The sequence below is a fragment of the Stylophora pistillata genome, chromosome 11, assembly GCF_964205215.1.
Source record: "Stylophora pistillata chromosome 11, jaStyPist1.2, whole genome shotgun sequence".
Classification (NCBI taxonomy): Eukaryota; Metazoa; Cnidaria; class Anthozoa; order Scleractinia; family Pocilloporidae; genus Stylophora; species Stylophora pistillata.
The window spans coordinates 11,420,508-11,440,510 of NC_142529.1; the positions used below are offsets into that span (position 1 = coordinate 11,420,508).

A 20,003-nucleotide genomic window follows, 5' to 3' on the forward strand; every position below is an offset into this window, starting at 1 on the left:
TATCTCGACATAGAAAAACATAGAAGGAGCCTTTATCAAAGATTTGGTGGTAAATTCTACAAATTCTGCCCATTGCTAGTTGCTAGTTACTGGATGGGCGTTCAAAAACACGAGACTTTTTCGCGCTCAGGTAAAAAAATAAAGAAGCAGTTTGACTAATGTCAAACTAGAATCGCATCAAAAAGGTCAGTTTCGTGAATTTACAATTTTAAATTGGAATATTTGCAAAACGTTTTATTGCATCGAAATTACCTTCCGAGCTTCAAAACTTCAGTCAGCCTACTAAAATGATTTTTCTTTTAATCAGGACAATGTTGATATTCACAAACAATTAAAAAAATCGAAAGAACGAAAAGACTGCGAGAGGCTTAATGCTTAATATACATTCTTGTGTGAAGTAGCTGCAAATCCAAACAAACGATCACGGGTTTAACATGACTGAATTAAATCGAACCACGAGCGAGTCAAATCTGTGTCACGAGCCAATTTCCACTGGATGTAAGTTATGCTTTCTTTATGTTTTACTTGAATCAGTTTTAGTTTTTTTCTGAGCATTTTCTTTTCTTGGTATGTGGAAGTCTACAATGATTGTTGTGACGTAAAGCTGTCAGCTTGTAAACTGCTGCATGATAGTTTGTATAGCAATCTATTTATTTTAAATGTACAGTGGAATCTCGATTTCTCGAGCCCTCGGTTTCTCGAACCTCCCGATATCTCGAACCAAACCTTGTTTCCCATGGATTTGCTTCACTTGTAATTTCACCCCCAATTTCTCAAACCTGAATTTGCGTTTTCCCTGCAGGTTCGAGAAATCGGGAGTCCCCTGCAAAGCGGTTTAGTAGCATAGCGTTCGTCTTTTACGTGGGTAACTGAAATTGCTGCCGCCCTGTTCGTTAAGCTTTAGATCGTAGAAGTATAAAACATTTGGATGACATTTCTTGCGCACTGAAGTGGGTTTTGTTTATGAAAAGTACATCTTTGAATTTTCGCCTTTTTAGTACAGTGGAATCCCGATTTCTCGAACCTCCAGGGGAAACGCAAATTGGTTCGAAAAATCGGGAGTTCGGGAAGTCGGGGGTGAAATTACAAGTGAAGCAGATCCAAGGAAAACAAGGTTTGGTTTGAGATATCGGGAGGTTCGAGAAATGAACCGAGGGTTTGAGAAATTGGGATTCTACTGTATTCTAAAATTCTGGTCTACGGAAATGAATGATGTACGTAGCTTTAGATAAACGAAGAATTCTTTAGTGCTTCACTTGAGGAAATGGCGTCCCATTGTTTTATACTTTGACTGTCAAAGGCTTAACGAACATCGGAGCTTCGAAAAGAACGATGGAGCTTTTGATAAACGAAAAATTATTTTATTAATGTTTCACTTGAAGAAATGTTGACCAATTGTTTTATACGTTGACGATCTACATCTTAACGGACAGGACAGTAATTTGCCTGTGTGAAAATTCTGGTCTTGAAGCGTTTTAAAGTTGATTTACGGCACTAGTATTATTCAGTTGCGAACGTACAATCTTTTGCCAGCGTAATTATCCTCTTGCCTTTCTCTAGTACGTAAACACTTTGAGGAAAGCTGCAAAAAATGGACGACCCAAACTTTTACTACTGCCCCTTTGGGCAGTGACCTTGAACCTTTTTATTTGCAGCACGCATTTTAAAGCTGATTTTTTCTCGTTCGCGTAAATTACTCCGCTTGCTTTTATGCTTGTTAAGTAGATTTCTGGAAAACAAAATCAGTTAGATTCGTTCTTATTCCTTTGCACTTCACAAAACATAAATCAAACCGATTCTTTCAGTAACTTCTGGAAAAAAAAAAACGAAAAAAAAACCAAAAAAACAAAACAAAACAAAAAAACAATCGCGTGCGCATACATTTTGTGCAAAAATATATTCGTGCAGCGACGATCGCAAACGAACTGAAAGGTAGTCAAACGCAGCGTTCCCCGGCACTAACATTCCTACAATAGATGTTTAAAAAAGTAACCTCTATATTGAAATAAAGTACCTTTGAAACATCGAATTGATACTCGTTTGGAACATCTGATGTTGACGAAGTTAGTTCCAGCAAATCTTCCCTCTGACAAGTACTTATTCCCTTATATCCGTTTGTGATATGTTTACGAAACCGCACGCTAAATTGTCGAGCTGTCAGAGACACCTAATGATTCGCCAAGATCGGCCTACGATGGACTAATATCTCAGTGGTGAGGCCTAGCGATTGGTTAATTCTGGTGAGAGTTGGCTTATTGGTTTACGTGTTCCGAGACAATTTTTATTTTTATACAATAAATCTTGAGCGACGTAAAGAATAAAATCATGTCGAAATGACAAGGAACTGTGAGAAAAGAAAATACTCAATCTTTCTTCAAGTACTCCCACGCTTTCATCGTGAAACTCACGCGAATTGATTAAGAGAACATCGTATCTCACGCAAGCTTGTGAATGTTATCACCTCGAACTGAAAAAAAAATCAGCCCCTGTCTCATTCGAGGAAACAGCTAAACTTTAACTAGGATTTGGCACGTTGTTTCACTCCGGTTTGTTCTTTTAACAATGTAATATTTTAACCACTTTCGCTACGAAATTTTGATAAATATTAAAGCAGACAAGAATTAAAAATTGAGCAGCGTGACAAGCCTGTCAAAGACTTTCCTAATCATGACGCATTATTGGGGAACCTTCGCAGAAAGAAAAAGAGATTTCCGGTTGGTCGAGAGGAAAATTTAGCCATCGGAAGCGCGGAGAGAGCGCTCGTGCCAGTCCTACTCCGCTTCACGCATTACACTTAGAGCGAACCGTTTGTTTCATCACCCAACTTCTCTCCGCCCTGTTTTAGACCGTGTTTCCTTCAACTGATCAGTAAGGCAAGCGTCATGAGCACGGGTAATTAATCGACTTATAAATAACGAGAATTTGCAACTTACAGTACAGACTGTAAAGACAAGGTAAGTAAGATATGTATGTCTTTACTGAGTGTCTGAAGATTGGGGAATCCATTTCTAAAGAAAAGCTTTAAATGACTGAAGCAAGTCAAAAGCTAGACGAATCAATTGCTGTGAAGTCGTTGATGAGTCGTTGGCACAATGTGATGAAGACAAAAGATTCAAGCTTTCATCTGACCACGAAACAGAGAACAATTGGCGATAGATTATGAGAGATTTTTACTACGGAAACAGGAAGTTTAAGCTAGCCGTTTAGTTAAGCGTGGCTGCTAATTTGACCAATAACAGTAACTGAAAGATATAGTATTGGTAAACAGGGAGGGAATGGTAATGAAAGGGGATTGAGAAGATTAATGTGCATTGTGAACAAACGAATCTCAAACGCTTTTTTTTAAAGGCTTCACAAAAACATCTGGAGCAAAATAATTAACGTCATCAAGAGCTTGGCTCCTGACATGATCTCGGTCTGAGAGACTAAAAGATGAGCGCAACAGGTTGAGAAAGAGTGTAAAGAGTTAAAAAAAGGGAAAAAATGAAGAATAAAAGGACGGTGATAATTAAGAAGAACTACCAGTTGACTCGAAGTTGACTCGTGACTCGACTGACCGGTGTGTCGATTAGAAAGTGACTCGAGACTCAAACCTGGCGCGAACACGAGATTTATACGTGACATCGGCAGAACATAGAAAAAAAATCAATGGCGGTGTCAAGTCAGGATGGGACTCCACCTTTAAGCGGCGATGAAATTTGATTAGTGCCGCAGCAATAGCGACAAAAGCGTCCGCCTCCTAGGCTAAAAGGGATGACGGCCATGTGCCAATACTTTGTTTGTTTGAAGAGGTGCATTCCAATCCCTCAGACCTCCATACCAGATTAATTCACTTCATCAACACGCTCTTGAAGTATATATAACTTGACTGTTCCCGATCCTATCGTCCAAGTAATTTAAAGAATAATTTTCATCAGACATTTGTATTTGACACAATTCCGAGCTTTCCGGCTGTATATAGGCTATCTATAACCAGCCAAAATAAACTAGAGACATAAATAAATAAAAACTGAACAATGTCGTGATCACAGATCCAATTCATTCCAGTTTCAACATGCCTTGCTTTGTTTATCTATTTTTTGACGACAAAAAACCGATGATTGGTTCAATTCAACGTACGATCTCAACTTACAGAAGGATCAGCTCACTCAACTTCTCAGAATGGCTTCCACTGACCAACTTTTCCAATTTGATGGTCAACTTTACGAACAGTGTGAAGGAGTTGCTATGGGGTCCCCCCTTGGTCCTTTGTTGGCGAACGTGTTTATGTGCCATCTGGAAGAAAGACTATCTAACGATGACTTAATTCCTTCTTATTACAAGCTTTATGTCGACGATACGCTTGCAATAATGCCTGGACTCGATGTAGCTGTAAGTTTCCTCAATGTACTCAATGGACTCCACCCTAGTATTCATTTCACTATGGAACTTTCCAACAACGATTCAATTCCTTTTATTGGAACGTTGATAACAAAGAACGGCAACAAGCTGGAGACTCAGGTCTATCGTAAACCTACGAACACGGGCCTTTTACTTCACTTTCAAAGTCACACCGATTTGCGCTACAAGAAGTGTCTTATCAAAACAATGGTTCATCGTGCAAAGGAATTGTCCTCTACGCATCAAGCATTCGTCGATGAGTGTAGGCATCTAAAATCTATGTTTCATCGCCTTGGTTACCCTAGTTCTTTGGTGAACTTTATTATCGACAAATGTGATTATTTCTCTACACCAGATACTAAGACAAAATCTGTTGAAATTTTAAGAGTCAGTATTCCTTTCAAAGATCAAATCTCAGTGAACATTGCCAAAAGACAAATGCGCGATCTCAGTTCAAAAATTGGCATTGATGTACAACCAGTCTACACCAGTAAGAAACTTCAGCAGGACCTAAAGCTTAAAGAAATCAAGCCACGCATCTTAAATCAGCATAGTGTTGTTTACTGTTTTAAATGTGATTTGTGTGATTCAAATTACGTCGGATATACGACGCGCCATCTGTTTCAACGCATTGCTGATCATCGATACTCTGCCATTGGTCGCCACCTGAGAGATGCCCATGGGAACATTGACTTACTCAATGAGAGCCAGTTTAGAATGCTTAAAAAGTGCGACACGAAATGGGATTGTCTTGTTTATGAAATGTTGTACATAAGAACAATAAGGCCCAATTTAAACACCCAGAGCGACTCCATTAGGGCTAAACTCTTTGTTTAACTTTTAACGTTTTGTAATTTATTCACCGCTTCATTATATATATACTCGATTTTATTATTTTAGTTTACTTGATAATGACGTTCTGGAAACGTCGAAACGTCGTGTCATGCTTTATAATATTTTATCGCAGTTTTTCATTGTCAAAAAACGAATTAGTTCCAAATTTCCTGGCATACTTGTACATAAAAAATTGAAAGTCCACGGTTCATCGGCTTTTTCAGCGGAGACGTGTTAAAATTCTATGGAAGCAGTTAAAATCCCCCAGCCTTGACATTCAGTTTTTAACGCCTTTCCATTTCCAGGTTGTAGTGGTTTGGCTTTCACGTGGGCCAAACATCATAAAAAATTAGCGACTTTACTTTGTGGTGGTATTTCCAAATCTTAGGACGAGGCCAGACAATTCTATTACTTCTTGTCATTTTTGGTAAAATTTTGCCGACGAAGGTCGGCTCGACTCGACCTTTTTGCCGCAAATGAAGGAGGTTTCAATAACTCAGTCTGTTGATTGTAAAATCAAATCAGCTGACCAAAATTGCCGATGTATATCGTAAAGGAATTTAAGTTATCGGCTTTGTCTCGCCAGTTCACTACCTGCTCTTAGAAAACTGACTAACTTTCTTCGTGCTGCGATATTGCGGACACCTTCTGTTAACGCGCACAAGTGGATTTACGTAGGATGATTTTTGGTAACTCGTGGAAAAAGAGTGCGCCTGAAATTTGTTCTAATCGTAGGCCGTGATTTCTTCAAAACTCAGTAAATCGTTGGTAATCCTCTTAATATAGCGCGAACACGTTTATGTTAAAGATAATACTTTATCAGACATCAATACTCGGTTCTGATAGGAAAACGTAGAATTTTCTCCAAACCATGCCAGGAAAACTAGATATATATACTAAAACCCGAGAATGTTCGCCGAAAAGAGTTCCACCATCACCCACAAAGCAACGCTAACTTTTCTGAATTAACTAAAAGCACCCTCATTTGTATACCGATCACACCCAGGAAAACAAAACATAACACTTACTAAATCTTTGAAAGTCCTGCAACGGCGCTCAAATGACGGCTGTTTCTAGTCCAAGCAAAGTGAAATGTTCACAGTCACTAGGTAATTTTTTTTCACAAAAGAATGTTTGCCCTTTTATTTCGGACTATTGATTGGAGCTTCTATCACGTGGCTTTAGTTAATTTTCCGAATCAATGATCACGAGTTTTCGAATGCATAAACAATTTTCAAGGTCAAATTAATCAATACCAATTTTCGGCGCTTCTTATCTCCGCTTTTACCGATTCGTCCGTTGAGTGAGTTTTACAAAACTTCAAAAAGTTTGTAGATCACAACTTAGAACTAAAAAATACTTAAAGCTCACTATTTAACTCGAGTTTTTTGGTTAAATTTCCACACTTAATTTTACCACAGAAATATGTAAGAGATTTAAAATTCAAATGTTTCCCATTTGGAAAGTTACATCATTATAATCACTTTTGTATGCGTAGAAAGTGCAATCAGCCGGGTTTTGTTTTTATTTTCGAGTCTTTTGTTCAGAAATACAAACAAAGTGCTCGGCGAGCAAACGAAAAACTGGAGTTTTTCCAATGCGGGCGATGTACGTTTTTTTCGATGGGAAATGAGCCAATAGTTTTCCATATTTGTAGAAAACTCAAGTTCCAAAATAGACCAATATTGTATTGCACTGCGATGACAAAACGCAAGTACATAATGACAAGAAAAGCCGCCTATACTAAATTAACATATCATAATCTCTTTGTAAACGCGGTCTTTGAACACAAATGTATTATTAAAAATAACAGAACTGTTTCCTAATTTCTATGCATCTTTTAGACATAAGAACCAAGTATTAGCGTCGAGAACCAATCGACAAAGTGGAGTTTTCCACTACCCTGTCACGGCAATAAACAGATCCACGTGAAATGTCTGGCTTTCATAGACTATCCGGATTTCCTAAACCAGAAATATTGACCCAGCGGATTTGGGAAATGAGACAAACAGAACTGTATATGACCGAGCTAGTAGACGATGAAACTACTATATGTTCTTCTTCGCATGCGTATCACGTGTTAAAAATCCCAAACGGAGTAGTCAGTTTGAAAGAAACTAAAACAGTGTTTGGAGTGATATGTTAGGCTTCCCCACCAAGATAGATGATTTTTGGTTGTGTCCTGGTGTACCGGTTCACAAGGGAATTACCATTGTTCTTTCTTTGTTTAGGAGTCATTGGTTAGCTGTTGTGTATTGTTCGGTCTTTTGTAACGGCTCTTGTGAACCGGTACACGAGGACAGAACCTGATTTTTCCATTACAAATTTATTATTTGGAGTAGCCTCGTTTTGAGAGCAAACAGCGGGCCAAAGTCATGTTGCCAAATATAAAACCGTCTTTTGTTGTACGACACCGCACTGATACCGGCCCTTTGAAAAAACTATCAGGATTAGAAAGAAACCTTAAGCGCATTATCTGTATGGATGTGCAATAAAAATATCAGCAGAACTTTTCCCAGGTTTTCATTTTTTATTTTTGTTTTAGCGGGAGTTACCCCAAAACGATTTAGAGAAGAATGCACTAAAAACTGAGATTGCAAGAAGTTATTCTAGCGCGTGTTGCTCAATTAGCACGCGACCAAAAACATGGACGCATCAAGAGAGCGTGTCATCAGTCAGTTCTGCACCTGATACGGAGCGATAACAAGAGATCGCCACGATAAACCTGAAGTAGGAATGTTTTCTCTCCACGTTTACAGGACTATGGAAAGAGAAATTATGTTAAAACTGCCCAGTTCGTTCAGGCTGTAAACGTTTTGAAAAATTTCGCAACAACATATTTGTGCGCATTCAATTGAGAGGCAACAAAATTGATAGCTTAATTGGCCTACAATTCATTTTACTTTCCTTTTCTTCTTCTTTTTTTATTGCACCTAAATGATATTTAAGGTAGCTTAGGTGAAAACGGATCCGTAGAAAAACTATTCTTAAGAGTTGCCAGTATCGACATTACGTAACGCGTTACGTGGCTATGTGTATTTGGAAATCAAAACAGAAATAGAATTTACCGAGTGTGTAGGACCGGTACACGACAAAATGTACTTTGTCCTCAATTATCGATGTTGAATTCTTGTTCAGAACAAAGTGCAAATCTTGTGTACAATTAAAAGTTGATCATACTAACATTTTTCAGAAGGTCGGCTCCGGAAAAGTAATAAACGGAAGTATTCTAAATCTCTTTACTTCAGATCTAGAAAATTTAATAAAGGGGAGCTCCATCTAACTGTACCACAATTAAACTTGGAAAAATCGTGGACTTTCAGTATTACAAAGATAATTTTTCTGAGTACAAAATGGATTTCAAGTAATGCCGATGGTACTGCTGAAAAGCTCTTGATAAACTCATGGGTTGAATGATTGACGCCTGGAATCGCTGTTAGTAGACGCAGTTACTTTTTTAGTACAGTAATGATCGGAATTTCATTCTAGCTTAAATTTAATCAAGAATAATCTGTTTGTTTATAGGGTGTGGCATTAACCGATGTCGAGCTTTGAGTAATTACTATGAAGGAGCGCTCTTCCTTTATTAACTTCTCAACGAGCAACAAGCTTAAGACAAAATTCACTTACAGTACAGTTTAAAGGTTACAGTCCGTAACACGATAATCGCTCAGTGTCTGAGTAAACATCAATCAATAAGTTTTGATGAAAAGTTCGCTGCAGGAAGGACAAAGTCCGGAAAAAAATTGAGAGTTTGAAAACGTTCCTCATACTATTTTTCTTGATGAAAAATGACTTTCCGTAACAGCCAGTGATTCTAAGTTTGCAAGTGTGTTATTTGCGAACTGTTTGATATTTGCATGGTGAGTCATCGGAGTTCTTTCCTAATTCATGATTGCCTTTTTGGTGAGACTCATGGTGACTAGCCAGCATCTAGTTTCTCCACACAATATCGCCACTGAATCAAACATTGCAGTCAGGAGAATAGAGGAAATGATCAACAACCAAAGATGTTGATTGTTAAACAATTTCTTCTTGTCAGCAATTTGGGAAATGTATAGAGAACAGTATGGAGAATATGCACACCGATACTAGGCTGTATAGAGTTAAACCGAGTTCATATCGTGAACTATTCTTCAAGACTTAAATAAGCCAGGGATGTTTCTTCCCGTTTCAAGGACGTCTTCATACAATTTCAAGGCCAGTCAACCCGCTTTTTTTTTTGCGGTCACCTTTTGGAAAGATCCGATAAAACTATTCATAAAACAACTCAATCACTGAGAATAATGGTCCGGGCCGAGAAGGAAATATTTCAATGCAATCTGGGCAATGCAATGTCACTTTTAAAATGATCTGCTCTCGTTCATGATTGCAGTAATAGAGCTGTAAGTTTCTATTTGAGTAGTTACCAGGCCGAGGTTTGAGCGCGGTAAGCTGTTAATCAGACCGTCCACAGGTAGTTGTGTGACATTCCCTGACTTAGATGTCACACAACCCTTTGCAATTTTTTAAGGTTGCCAGCTCTAAGGACCAAGTTGGATAAATTTTCAGGAGACACTGGTGTTTACGCCGTTTCACACAAACTCCTGTCCACTCTGATAACCTCACTGACCTTCAAAGGTGTGTAGATGTATTGCGCACATACATATTTTTCTTTAAAACTTGAACAAACTATAGAAACGTCATCAAGAATATATCACGTCCACACAAAATGTACCATTTCCACAGTTTTAATTTTCTCATTTTACGTGTTGGGCTAAGGAAAAAAAAGGACACTTTCTCGTCAACGACTCTTCTAAGGATCAAATAGGAAATTGTATCGCCTTCCACATTTTCAACATCCGAACCCTTTAACTTTAGAGATTTGCAACAAGTCAGACTAGGGAAGTTTCTTTCCAGAAATAAAAGTGCAAAATTGTTTCAAGCCAAAAATATTTTAATTTTCCAACCTGTGACCTTGAATGTCCGTTGTATAGATCATAATTCACGGTAAAATTAAACCACGTGGTAAACTTCTCCACGATTACTTGCGCTTTCTGGGACTCCGTTTAAAAACCTTGTGATAAACGGACAGTTTTCGCACTATTATGAAACGTTGTTATCTAATGAAAGGTTTAAGCTTACTACATATGATAAATTCTAAAGTAGACAAAAAAAATCGCTGCAGCTCCAGAGTTTCATTGCTACAAACGGCAAGACAAAGAAGTCCTTTCATTAAACTAACTTTAAAAAAACTAACAGTCGCGTGACTACATGACCCAATTTCTGTAGCCCTAAAATTTTGTTAACTTAACAGATCAGTATAAATACAAGGCAGAACCGAGAAAAATCGATCATTAATGGCTGACCTCTACACATTATGCATGGGAAATTGTGAATGGATTTGTGAACGTAACTATCCAATAAAAAAGCCAGATGTTGTATATCAAAACAAAATTGTTCTTCATATTACAAAAGGGCCGCTTTCATTTCAAAATGCTTTTGTCGAGAAGAGTCGCTGCACTGAATTTCTTAAAGGTAAGAATTGAATTAATGTACACCTCTTAGGCTTGAGAATGGCCTCTTTGAGAAAACGATAAAACGCGTGCTTGAAAGATAACAATATCAGTATTGTCCCTTAAAATTTTCGTAAACACCATTATGCACGAAATTTCCTGACACTCGGAAATTTAAAACTCACCAAGTCTTTCAGCCAAGAGACGTGAATTTAATCCTTGCGTCTCGTGTAATCTGTGGATAATGCGTTCGTTGTCACAACGTGGACGAAAACAAGCGCCAAAGAATGTTTGCCTTTCTTATCCCGTTCTAGTGATTTGAACCTTGTCACGTGGAGTTTAATATTCCGGGCACAGGGATCACGAGTTTTCACGCATAATTAATTAGTAAAATTGTCACGCTCTTTGATGAAAAATCAATTTTCAGCGCTAACTTGAAGTTTGTCGCTGTCTGACGTGTTAATTTATTGAAATGATTTTCAAGAGTTTTTAGAGCTTTAATGATTGCATTCAAATCATGATGGGCCTTCTAAATCTCCACTCTTATGATGTGGTTTTTTCCATACTTTCTCAGTTAAAGAGACTGCGCCAAATATACACAGATTCCCAATGAATTCGGGCTTTTTTTGAACGTTACATCATCAAAACAATCTTTTGTGTGGGTATAAAGGGCAATCAAAATACAATAGGTCCTTTCAATTGCGATTGTTTTGTTCAGGAAAACTAAACAAATAAGAAATCTGGAGGCATTCCAAAGGGGTGACAATCATTCCACAAAACAAAGATGAACTTGGCGCGATCGAAAATAAAATAACCTCTTTTTCTAAAGCTGTTATAAACGCATATGGATTTAACTTAAACTTACCAGTATTTTATTTTGCTTATGCATGATGCAGTGCATGACCCGAATCTAAAACAGTATCTTAATTTCTAATCCTCTGCATTCATGTTATTTTCAAAGCTTTCATCTCGTGAATGGACGGATTACTTCACTTGACAGTCTCCTCCAGTTGTTGCATAGATTTTTGCACGTACAGATTAGCTAAAGAACTAAAAATATCTTCCTTAATCCAAAGCAAATTTATGTACTCATACATTTGGGCAAGGACATTTAGATGCGTGTATAACCGACGGAAAATATCTTACGAGCGGCGAAACGGTCTACGTGACGCTGCAATCGACAGTTTCAGTTCAGAGAATTTCAGAAGCAGCGAAACGAAGCGGCGTTTTTTTTTATTTTGCTTTTCAAGAAGATTCCAAGACAAAATTTTGATTTGGTTTTTGGCGCGTGTTGCGGCAATTGACACGCGTGCGACCGAACAAATGGCACGCGAACTCAAAAACAACCCCTGTGGTGAAAGCGTATTTTAAAGTTTTGCATAGACGACCAAGATAGCTCGAAGGTTCTGCAATTTCCGCCGAGATCCCAACCTTTTTTATCAAATGCTTTATATTGCGAAAACTTTGGTGAAGCATTGTATGTACTAACCTGTCCTGTTTCCTTGGAGAAGATTACTTTCCTCCGTTTAGGGCGCGACGATCGAGTGTGTGGAAGTGTTATGTAGCTGGCTTGCACTGATCTATAAAAAATTTAGGAGTAGTATCTATGTGCCTTTCGAACAAAAATCAGCGTCATCAACGAAACTTTAAGGGGAAATTTATCAAGGGACTTCGATTGTCAGTTTTGAGTTCCAGACGAAATTAAAAAGTCTGAAATATTCGCAATGTTAAATAACCACTAAAAAAAGACACTTTTCCTTAGTCATTAAAGCTATTCTTAGAAAGGCTACGTCTGAAAAGGCCAGTCTCAAAGGAAACTTTGATATGCGAAGGGGAGTGCAGTTCGACCATTTTAGATCGAAAACCCGCACAACAATAAGCACAATCGACAAATTTCACTCAGATGACCTAAAAACACATTTGCGATCACCCATAACGATTATTCTACAACAAAACAGGATCATGTTTTTGTCGCGTATAAAAGTATGAAATTATTTTACGAAACATCGGTTCTTTGGGGGTTACCTTTAGAAAAATTCACCAAAGGTAGATTAGGATTTTTGATGAACGATTGATTGAAAGTATGGGATTTTTTGTACCAAGATTTTTGTACCTATGAGAAGCAAGTATATTGCCTACTGTTCGGGTCAAATTTATATATCAAAAGTTCATAGCGAGATGATAAATTTTGAGACTACTCTTCGAAGATCGAAACGTAGTCTGTAAACATTTTTGTAGATTTAATAATGTTAGCTTTGCGTTTTTGTCGTCCTTTCGTGTTTTTTAGATTGTTTTTTTTTTCTTTTTTTTTTTTTTGTCTATTTTACCTAACTTTGTGGACTTAGATCAATCCATCTGGTCACCAAACCAAAAGTGCTACCACGAGATGGCACGAGTTTACAGCCCACGTCATTGTAACCTTACCCTCTTTCAACCAACGTCAATCATGTTGATTTACAGTCAGCATAAATAAAACTGGAAATGAGCCATTGGTTGGGAAACTACCAAATAAATCCCGAATTTTCCCCTGGTAAATTGAGAGGGATTTCTTATTTCTTCCGTGGCATTTGTCAGTCAGGTCGCATGACAGTTTCTGAGCCGGTGAAAGTCGATATGTATGCAAATCCAAAAGAAATATTTGCTCAGCCAATCGTGTATGAGGCCACTGCTTCCACTTTAGTTAACTGCGACAAGTTTTCTCTTGTGAGGTGGGTCATCAAGGAAAGATATGAATTGAATTGGAAAATGAACAATAATAAAGTCTTCCTAGTTGTAATTTACAGTTGAAGGTTTTTTGGTCTGTTTTAGAGTCCATAGAAATCAGTGAACCATATAGCACGATGTGATTTGCCTTAATATCCTCTTCAGTCTGTAAGATCATCATGTTCAGTTTAATTGTCAATCGCTTTGGTTTTACACTGATTTCGCAATCTAATAAGCTCTTACGAGAAACCCTCAAAGCATTAAAATAACTCGCGACGAAAGCTATTTTTGTGTTAAATTTTGCAAAAAGATAATTTTCTTTGAAGAAATGGCAGTTACAAAGAACTGAGAAGGAATATCATCAAAATCATGTTCCAAGTGAAAATACATGAAGTTTACCTATCAGGTTTGCTTGTGATGCCGATGACGAAACATTTTTCTGATTAATGACCTCGATTATAAATCGTGACTGGACATTTGAGCCGTCAACAGAACTTTCAAAGTCACGATTGAAAATAAATCGCTGGTTTGGCTGATGGCCACAATTATCCTCACTTGGCCAATTTGCCTGGATCGTCGGAACCAAAACCAATTAAAAATTATGTAACTTGTCAAGGGCTCAAAAACAACAACAGTTTCTTTCAACATCATGTCAAATGAGCAATGTTTTTTATTAAAATGCCTGCGTTTGTCGTCCTCTATGGGGTCTATATGGTCTCGAAGCAAAATCTTTCTGACTCTAAACAATTACAGATTGCAGTGAAAGGAGATATTAAGCCTTCTGAAAACTATAATATAATTGTTAGAAATTATCAGCTCAGCCGTGCCATGGTTTTTTAGTTCCTTCATTCTGCTTTCATCACACGGAAGTCGCGGTTTTGCTACCACTGCAGTTTCATTGAGTCATGGAAATGTTCCAAGCTGTGAAAATCACTTTTGTTGAGCTCCACAACGCAAGTTTCTTGTGTTCTGGTATTTATTAATCTTTTTTCGTATTTAAGTTCTCATATGGTCTTCGGTTTGCTACAAACTATATAGGAAATGGTATTAATTTGGATATTGAAATTTGATCCCTTCTCAGTAACACAAAACTGCAAACACTGCAACTGATCGAGTCATTGAAATTATCCGGCAAGCTCTAAACGTGAGTTCCGTCGATAACCTCTGAAGAATAACTTTATTCGATTTTCATGCCGCAAAAATATCTTCCTTTGTCCTCTTCCTTCCTTATTTATCATATGGTCTGCGGTTAGCTTCGAACTTTATTGGATTGAAGGGCATTATGTGAATTTGGTAATTATGGGAATCTATTCCTTTCTAAATCAGTAATATACCTGTTCAGTTCATCCTTGAGTATGTTGAAACAATCATCATTTCCGTTCCTAAATATTCCTTTTCCTCGCTGTCTTTATGGTTTTGTGATTATATCAAAAAAAGTTTACATGTGTCTTCTGAGGCCCAGTTGTTCGAAGGATGAATAACTCTATCCAACGGATGAAGTGTTATCCAGGGCAGGTGAATTTTAACAAAACGTGCTGCGCTATCCAACGAATAAAGACCTTGTCAGTGGATAATTAACGTTATCCATACCACCCTTCAAACAACCGGGGCAAATTAAATTTTGAAAATTTAAGAAGTAAAATGGCAAATATTCGCTTTTTGCAGATATTTAGCTTATATTGGACCCCGGCTTATAATTCATAATCTATTCTGAAAGCTTCAGGTTGTTTCATGATAACAATGCACCAAAACAACGCCAAGTTTTACTAAAAATTGTCTTCACCATTTTTTCTTGCATAAGATATAATCGAGTCGTAGTTACGATGGTACAGCAGTTACTGTACCGCCTCGGTGCCAAAGAGGAAGAAAGAAAAACAACGGAAGTTTAGATTCTAAGATCATATTAAGATATGGAAATCAGGTCGAGATTTTAACACAAGAGAACCTCAATGTAATAATGACAATTTTTTAACAACGACTTCAGCGTAATGAAACTCTGCCTCCAACCGAACTGAATTTTCCGACGTGAACAGCGATAGGGGTCGTTTAGAGAGACCTGTGTTCTCAATCAGCTCAGCAAACCAGGCTGAAATTTCTTGTTTGAATTTATGCTGGTTTAGTCTTGTTTATGCGAAGAGGCCCTTACAAACTGAACAACATTGTTTTGAAACAAATTGCAATGCGGTCTATCAAAGATAATAATCTGCACACACAAAAGTTTTCGGGCGCTGTTAAATTCTTGGATGCCTTAGCGAATCGCTAAAAGTTCTCATTGAGACCAAACTTGAAATAAATGCGGATGATCTTGAATTGGAAGAATCTATCAGTTGAAATCAAATACCTCAAAATCATGACCCAAAACAGAACTCGCACTTTCGAAACCGAAAGTAATTAATCGACTTCAAGTCAATAACTTTAAGATTAATCAGCATAGATACCTAGGAAAATGACAGTGAAAGATATGATAAGTGCATTTTTGAACGAAACAGTATTCCGCCACGCTTAGTATTTTCACTTCCGCTTCGACACGTCATGCAACAAACTCTTTAAACCATTGCAATGCAAAATATTTTGTCTAACTGATGTTTTGTGATCTGCACGATAGATAATTGTGTGAAGACAATGGGCATTGGGCATGGGGCTTCTAAAGGAACATGATGAAATTTTTAATATTCTTCTGAGCTAGATGGAAAGCGTGATATTATAGCAATGTAACAATGTAAAATCCAAACGCAGACAATAAAGCGGTTATATAACCCGAGACATGACTTCGCGTTATGAGCTCAACGTGCCTTGCAAGACTGAAGTCCGAATGAAGTTCCAGATGAACTTTAAAAAATTCATCTGGAACTGTTTTGAAACAAAATAATTCAAGCATATTTTCTCTTGCCTGCACGAGAAACTGTGACTGCTTTTCCTTTGGAATCTTCTGGTTAACAGGCTATATCAAATTATTGAGAGTTCGAACTTTCATTACTTAAGGGATCTCTCTTAACGGTTCCAGGTCAGGATGAATCTTGATCTTTCGAAGCCGGAGAACCGAACCGAAAGCGTTTTCCATATTTACATATAGCGGTGGATTTCCCAGGTATAATCGTCATATCGAAACCGGAAACATTTCCATATGCGACGATTAGCGATATGCTCCATTCATTCGAAGGAACCGTTTATGAGAATGGTTTACTATACCAAATGAATGAAAGGGGATTATTGTCATGGACAAAGTTGCATGTTTCGAAGGGATTGGATCTTAGATGAAACAACTAGCGCTTCAGGTCAACTTTGAAGCGTCACCGCGATCGATCGATAGCAGAATTGAAGCATTTTGCTTTGCAGTTCATCGTTATATCTTAAAAGCAAAAAATCGATACTATGCAAACATATCAATACCTACCTTGAACGCTTTAAACCTGCACGGGCAATAGATGGCTCAAGTAATCGTTTTCTTAGGAGGTCACGCTATTTATTACACATGCAGAGTTTGGTATTTAAGGCGAACCAATCACGTTGTGCGAATCATATTGGACGCAGCAGTGTCTTATTACGAATTTCCAGCAGCGAATATTTTAGAGTGATAACGAAAACGTCGAGGTGCTAATGTGGATACAAGACATTTGAAGGAACATTTCTAAGATCTCCAAAGTTTTACAAATAAATCAATACTTCGCTTTAACCCTTCAAATGCCCTGAGTGACCCACACATAATTTCTCCTTCAAATATCGATGCAATATCAACTAGCAAGTAATGAGAATAAGGCAAATGATCAATTCTGCGTAATTAGTTGATCCTGTTCCAAATTCTCCAATTGTATGGCAGACAGAAAGGAGAATAACTAATGAAATCTTGGTAGTCAACGGGTTAAAAACTACTGCTGTTTCTCTAAGTCTTTTTGTGTCAGTATATACAATTTAGAAATTTTTAACCGGACAAGATTTTCACTTGAGACTGTGGTTTAAAGACGGCCATAAAATTCACATCCAATGGCTAGAAGAATGACTGCCTCAGAGCTCCTTTTGCTGTCACGTTATGAAATATCATGTTTACTCAGACAAATACGACAGAACCTGACTAGTAATTAAAATTTAGCCCACTCGTGTGGTGTCATCGTCAAACTTAACGGGTCACTACTCAACGGAGTGTTTTGATTCCTTGTAGAGTTATAGAAGGAGTTAGACATTAAGGTAAGAAAAACACCAAATAGCGCAAAATACCTCAAGAGGAACTACCTTGCTTCAATTTAGCGACAGGTTAACAGGGATTGTGCTGGCGTAGCCAGCAAACTTGAACTTCTTGGGCCAAATCTTCAAGATGCGCTAATCGTCTTAAATTGTGCTTTCAAATGATTTTCAAAATCATTAAAAGAGGAGTAGGTACGTGATGCTGAAAATTTGTCTTCTTTTATTACCATGGTATACAAATGCTTATTTTTACTCTTCATGAAACTATCTCGATTGAAAACTCCATTAAATCTCTAAAACAATTCAAGAAATATCTGATGATATCCTTTCTCATGTTTTCGTGACGGAATCGCTGAAGTGTTATTTGTAGTGTCGCCAAATTCAAGAGAGTACCGAAGCCATGACGTCACGTTACCATGGAAGCAATTTTCGCTGCTTCTAAACAAACTTTTAAGATGGCGCCTGTGCTTCTGTTTTGTTCTAACTTTGAGTAAAATGATTCAGTGTTTCGCGCCCGATTGCAATCATCAGTCCGAAAGAGAGACATGCAAGTTTTTTAGGTTTCCCAGCGCAGGTAGTAGTGAATTTAACTGGTGGAAAAAACTGCTAAGGTAAGCATAACTTCGTGTTCGGTTGAGCATGTAGGTAGCGTGACCGAGTTCAACAATAGTGATAACGTATGATGCACGATCCTCGCAGTAGATAGCGCTATTTAAGCAATAGCGAAAATCAGACCTGAAAAAAATCAGGCCTGTACGGGATTCGAACCACTGACCTCTGCGATACTAGTGCAGCGCTCTACCAATTGAGCTAACAAGCCAACTGGGAGCAGGCCGTTAAGTTGATTCGTAATAAACCCGTGAAAGTGATAAATCAGATACAATGAAATATATGAAGTTCATATATTTTGAACTGCGGTATTAGATACGTATGATGCATGATCCTCGCAGTAGATAGCGCTATTTAAGCAATAGCGAAAATCAGACCTGAAAAAAATCAGGCCTGTACGGCGCTGCACTAGTAGGCGCTGCACTAGTAGGCGCTGCACTAGTATCGCAGAGGTCAGTGGTTTGAATCCCGTACAGGCCTGATCTTTTTCAGGTCTGATTTTCGCTATTGCTTAAATGGCGCTATCTACTGCGAGGATCGTGCATCATACGTATCTAATACCGCAGTTCAAAATATATGAACTTCATATATTTCATTGCATCTAATAGTGATAACCTTTGACTTATTAAACATGTATTTTACTTTATTCTCCATCAATTATTCATCTGATCCACAAAAAAATGGTTAGTCATATGTTTTATTATCTGATCAAGTTATTTTTAATGCTTTATCACAGGAGACAAGATCGAAATCCGAGTCGAAACTCACGAGTATGTAGCTGTCACTTTCGCGCAGGTTTGAAAGCAAATGGCCCTGAAATATTCAAGAGAAATTCAGATAAACTATTTCCAAATACTGAAACTAGAACTCCCAAGATTTCTAACAAGAAAAAGAAATCAAAGTTAGACGATCAGGATGATTTAGTAGTCGTGTCCGAGTTCGTGGAAAAGTTCGATGAAAGTGTTGACGAATCTTCGTTGCAAAACGGGGCGGCAAATGAACCGAGTGCACAAGAAGTGCTAGCAACAGATGCCGAGAATTTGATATTAAAGTCTGAAATGGAGAAGCTGAGAGAAGAACTTAGGCGTAGAGAAGAACTAAGGCGTAGAGAACATTATCAATGAGAAAAATACTCTGTGCTTACTCTAAAGGACGATGTAATATGCATGGAAACAGGACTGCCCAACAAGCAAATATTCTCTGTAGTGGTGAGCTATGTCAAGCGTTTTATTAATGACGTCAATTACTTTTACGGTTGGAAGGTGGACATGGTATTGCTGGAAGACCAGTTATTCATAACGTTAATGAAAGCAAGACAGAACTATACCAACTTGCACCTTGCACAATTGTTCAATTGCAGCACTGCTACTATCAGCAACATTATTTTAACATTTACACATGTACTCCATAAACTACTGTGGGAAGATTGCCTAATCACTGTACCATCTCGAGAGAAAAACAGAACATCAATGCCAGAATCTTTCTCAGTATTTAGCAATTGTAAGATGGTCATTGATTGTACTGATTTGGAAATAGCTGCCCCTGGCTTAATGAGTGAGTAAAGAATGACTTCTTCAACTTATAGAGGGATGAACTCTTTTAAGACCCTCATTGGTGTTGCCAATTTTGCAATCTGGTTTCACTTTTGAATGACGCATTTCTATTTACGTTTTCACCTTGCCCTGAGAACCCCCCAAAGCGCAGTGCACGCAAAGCCAGTCAACTGTTTCGTAAATATCAAGCTACTGGTGAGGTGCCAGGTTCTAGTGCATGTAAGAAGTTTGAGAGCAATTGCGTAAGTGC

General features: G+C 37.9%; 2 protein-coding genes across 5 annotated transcripts in view; one reads left to right on the forward strand and one right to left on the reverse strand.

Annotated features, from left to right (window-relative positions):
• The window catches only part of LOC111336880 (cellular tumor antigen p53), a 50,629-nt gene extending 33,731 nt beyond the window's left edge, over positions 1-16,898 (reverse strand). For 2 of the 4 annotated variants that reach the window (XM_022943052.2, XM_088737934.1), the window contains exons 1-2: positions 16,807-16,852; positions 12,199-12,289 (exon numbers count right to left, since the gene is read on the reverse strand). The gene's annotated coding sequence lies outside the window, so the exon portion shown is untranslated. Of the gene's footprint in view, positions 1-12,198; positions 12,408-16,806 lie in introns of those variants that run through there. The other 2 variants (XM_088737932.1, XM_022943056.2) reach the window with 2 other exon arrangements.
• A 1,113-nt stretch (positions 16,899-18,011) lies between these two features.
• Positions 18,012-20,003, forward strand: LOC148720033 (uncharacterized). Its single transcript, XM_088737948.1, has 2 exons — positions 18,012-18,202; positions 18,937-20,003. The coding sequence occupies exons 1-2, from the start codon at positions 18,087-18,089 to the stop codon at positions 19,322-19,324; spliced, it is 504 nt and encodes a 167-aa protein (XP_088594074.1). The 5' UTR covers positions 18,012-18,086; the 3' UTR covers positions 19,325-20,003.

Excerpts from the sequence above, each read along its gene's own strand:
- LOC148720033 (XM_088737948.1), top strand. The coding sequence starts at position 18,087 with ATGATTCAGTGTTTCGCGCCCGATTGCAATCATCAGTCCGAAAGAGAG. Across the intron at positions 18,203-18,936 it reads TGGTGGAAAAAACTGCTAAG|GAGACAAGATCGAAATCCGA; the intron begins GTAAGCATAACT and ends GCTTTATCACAG.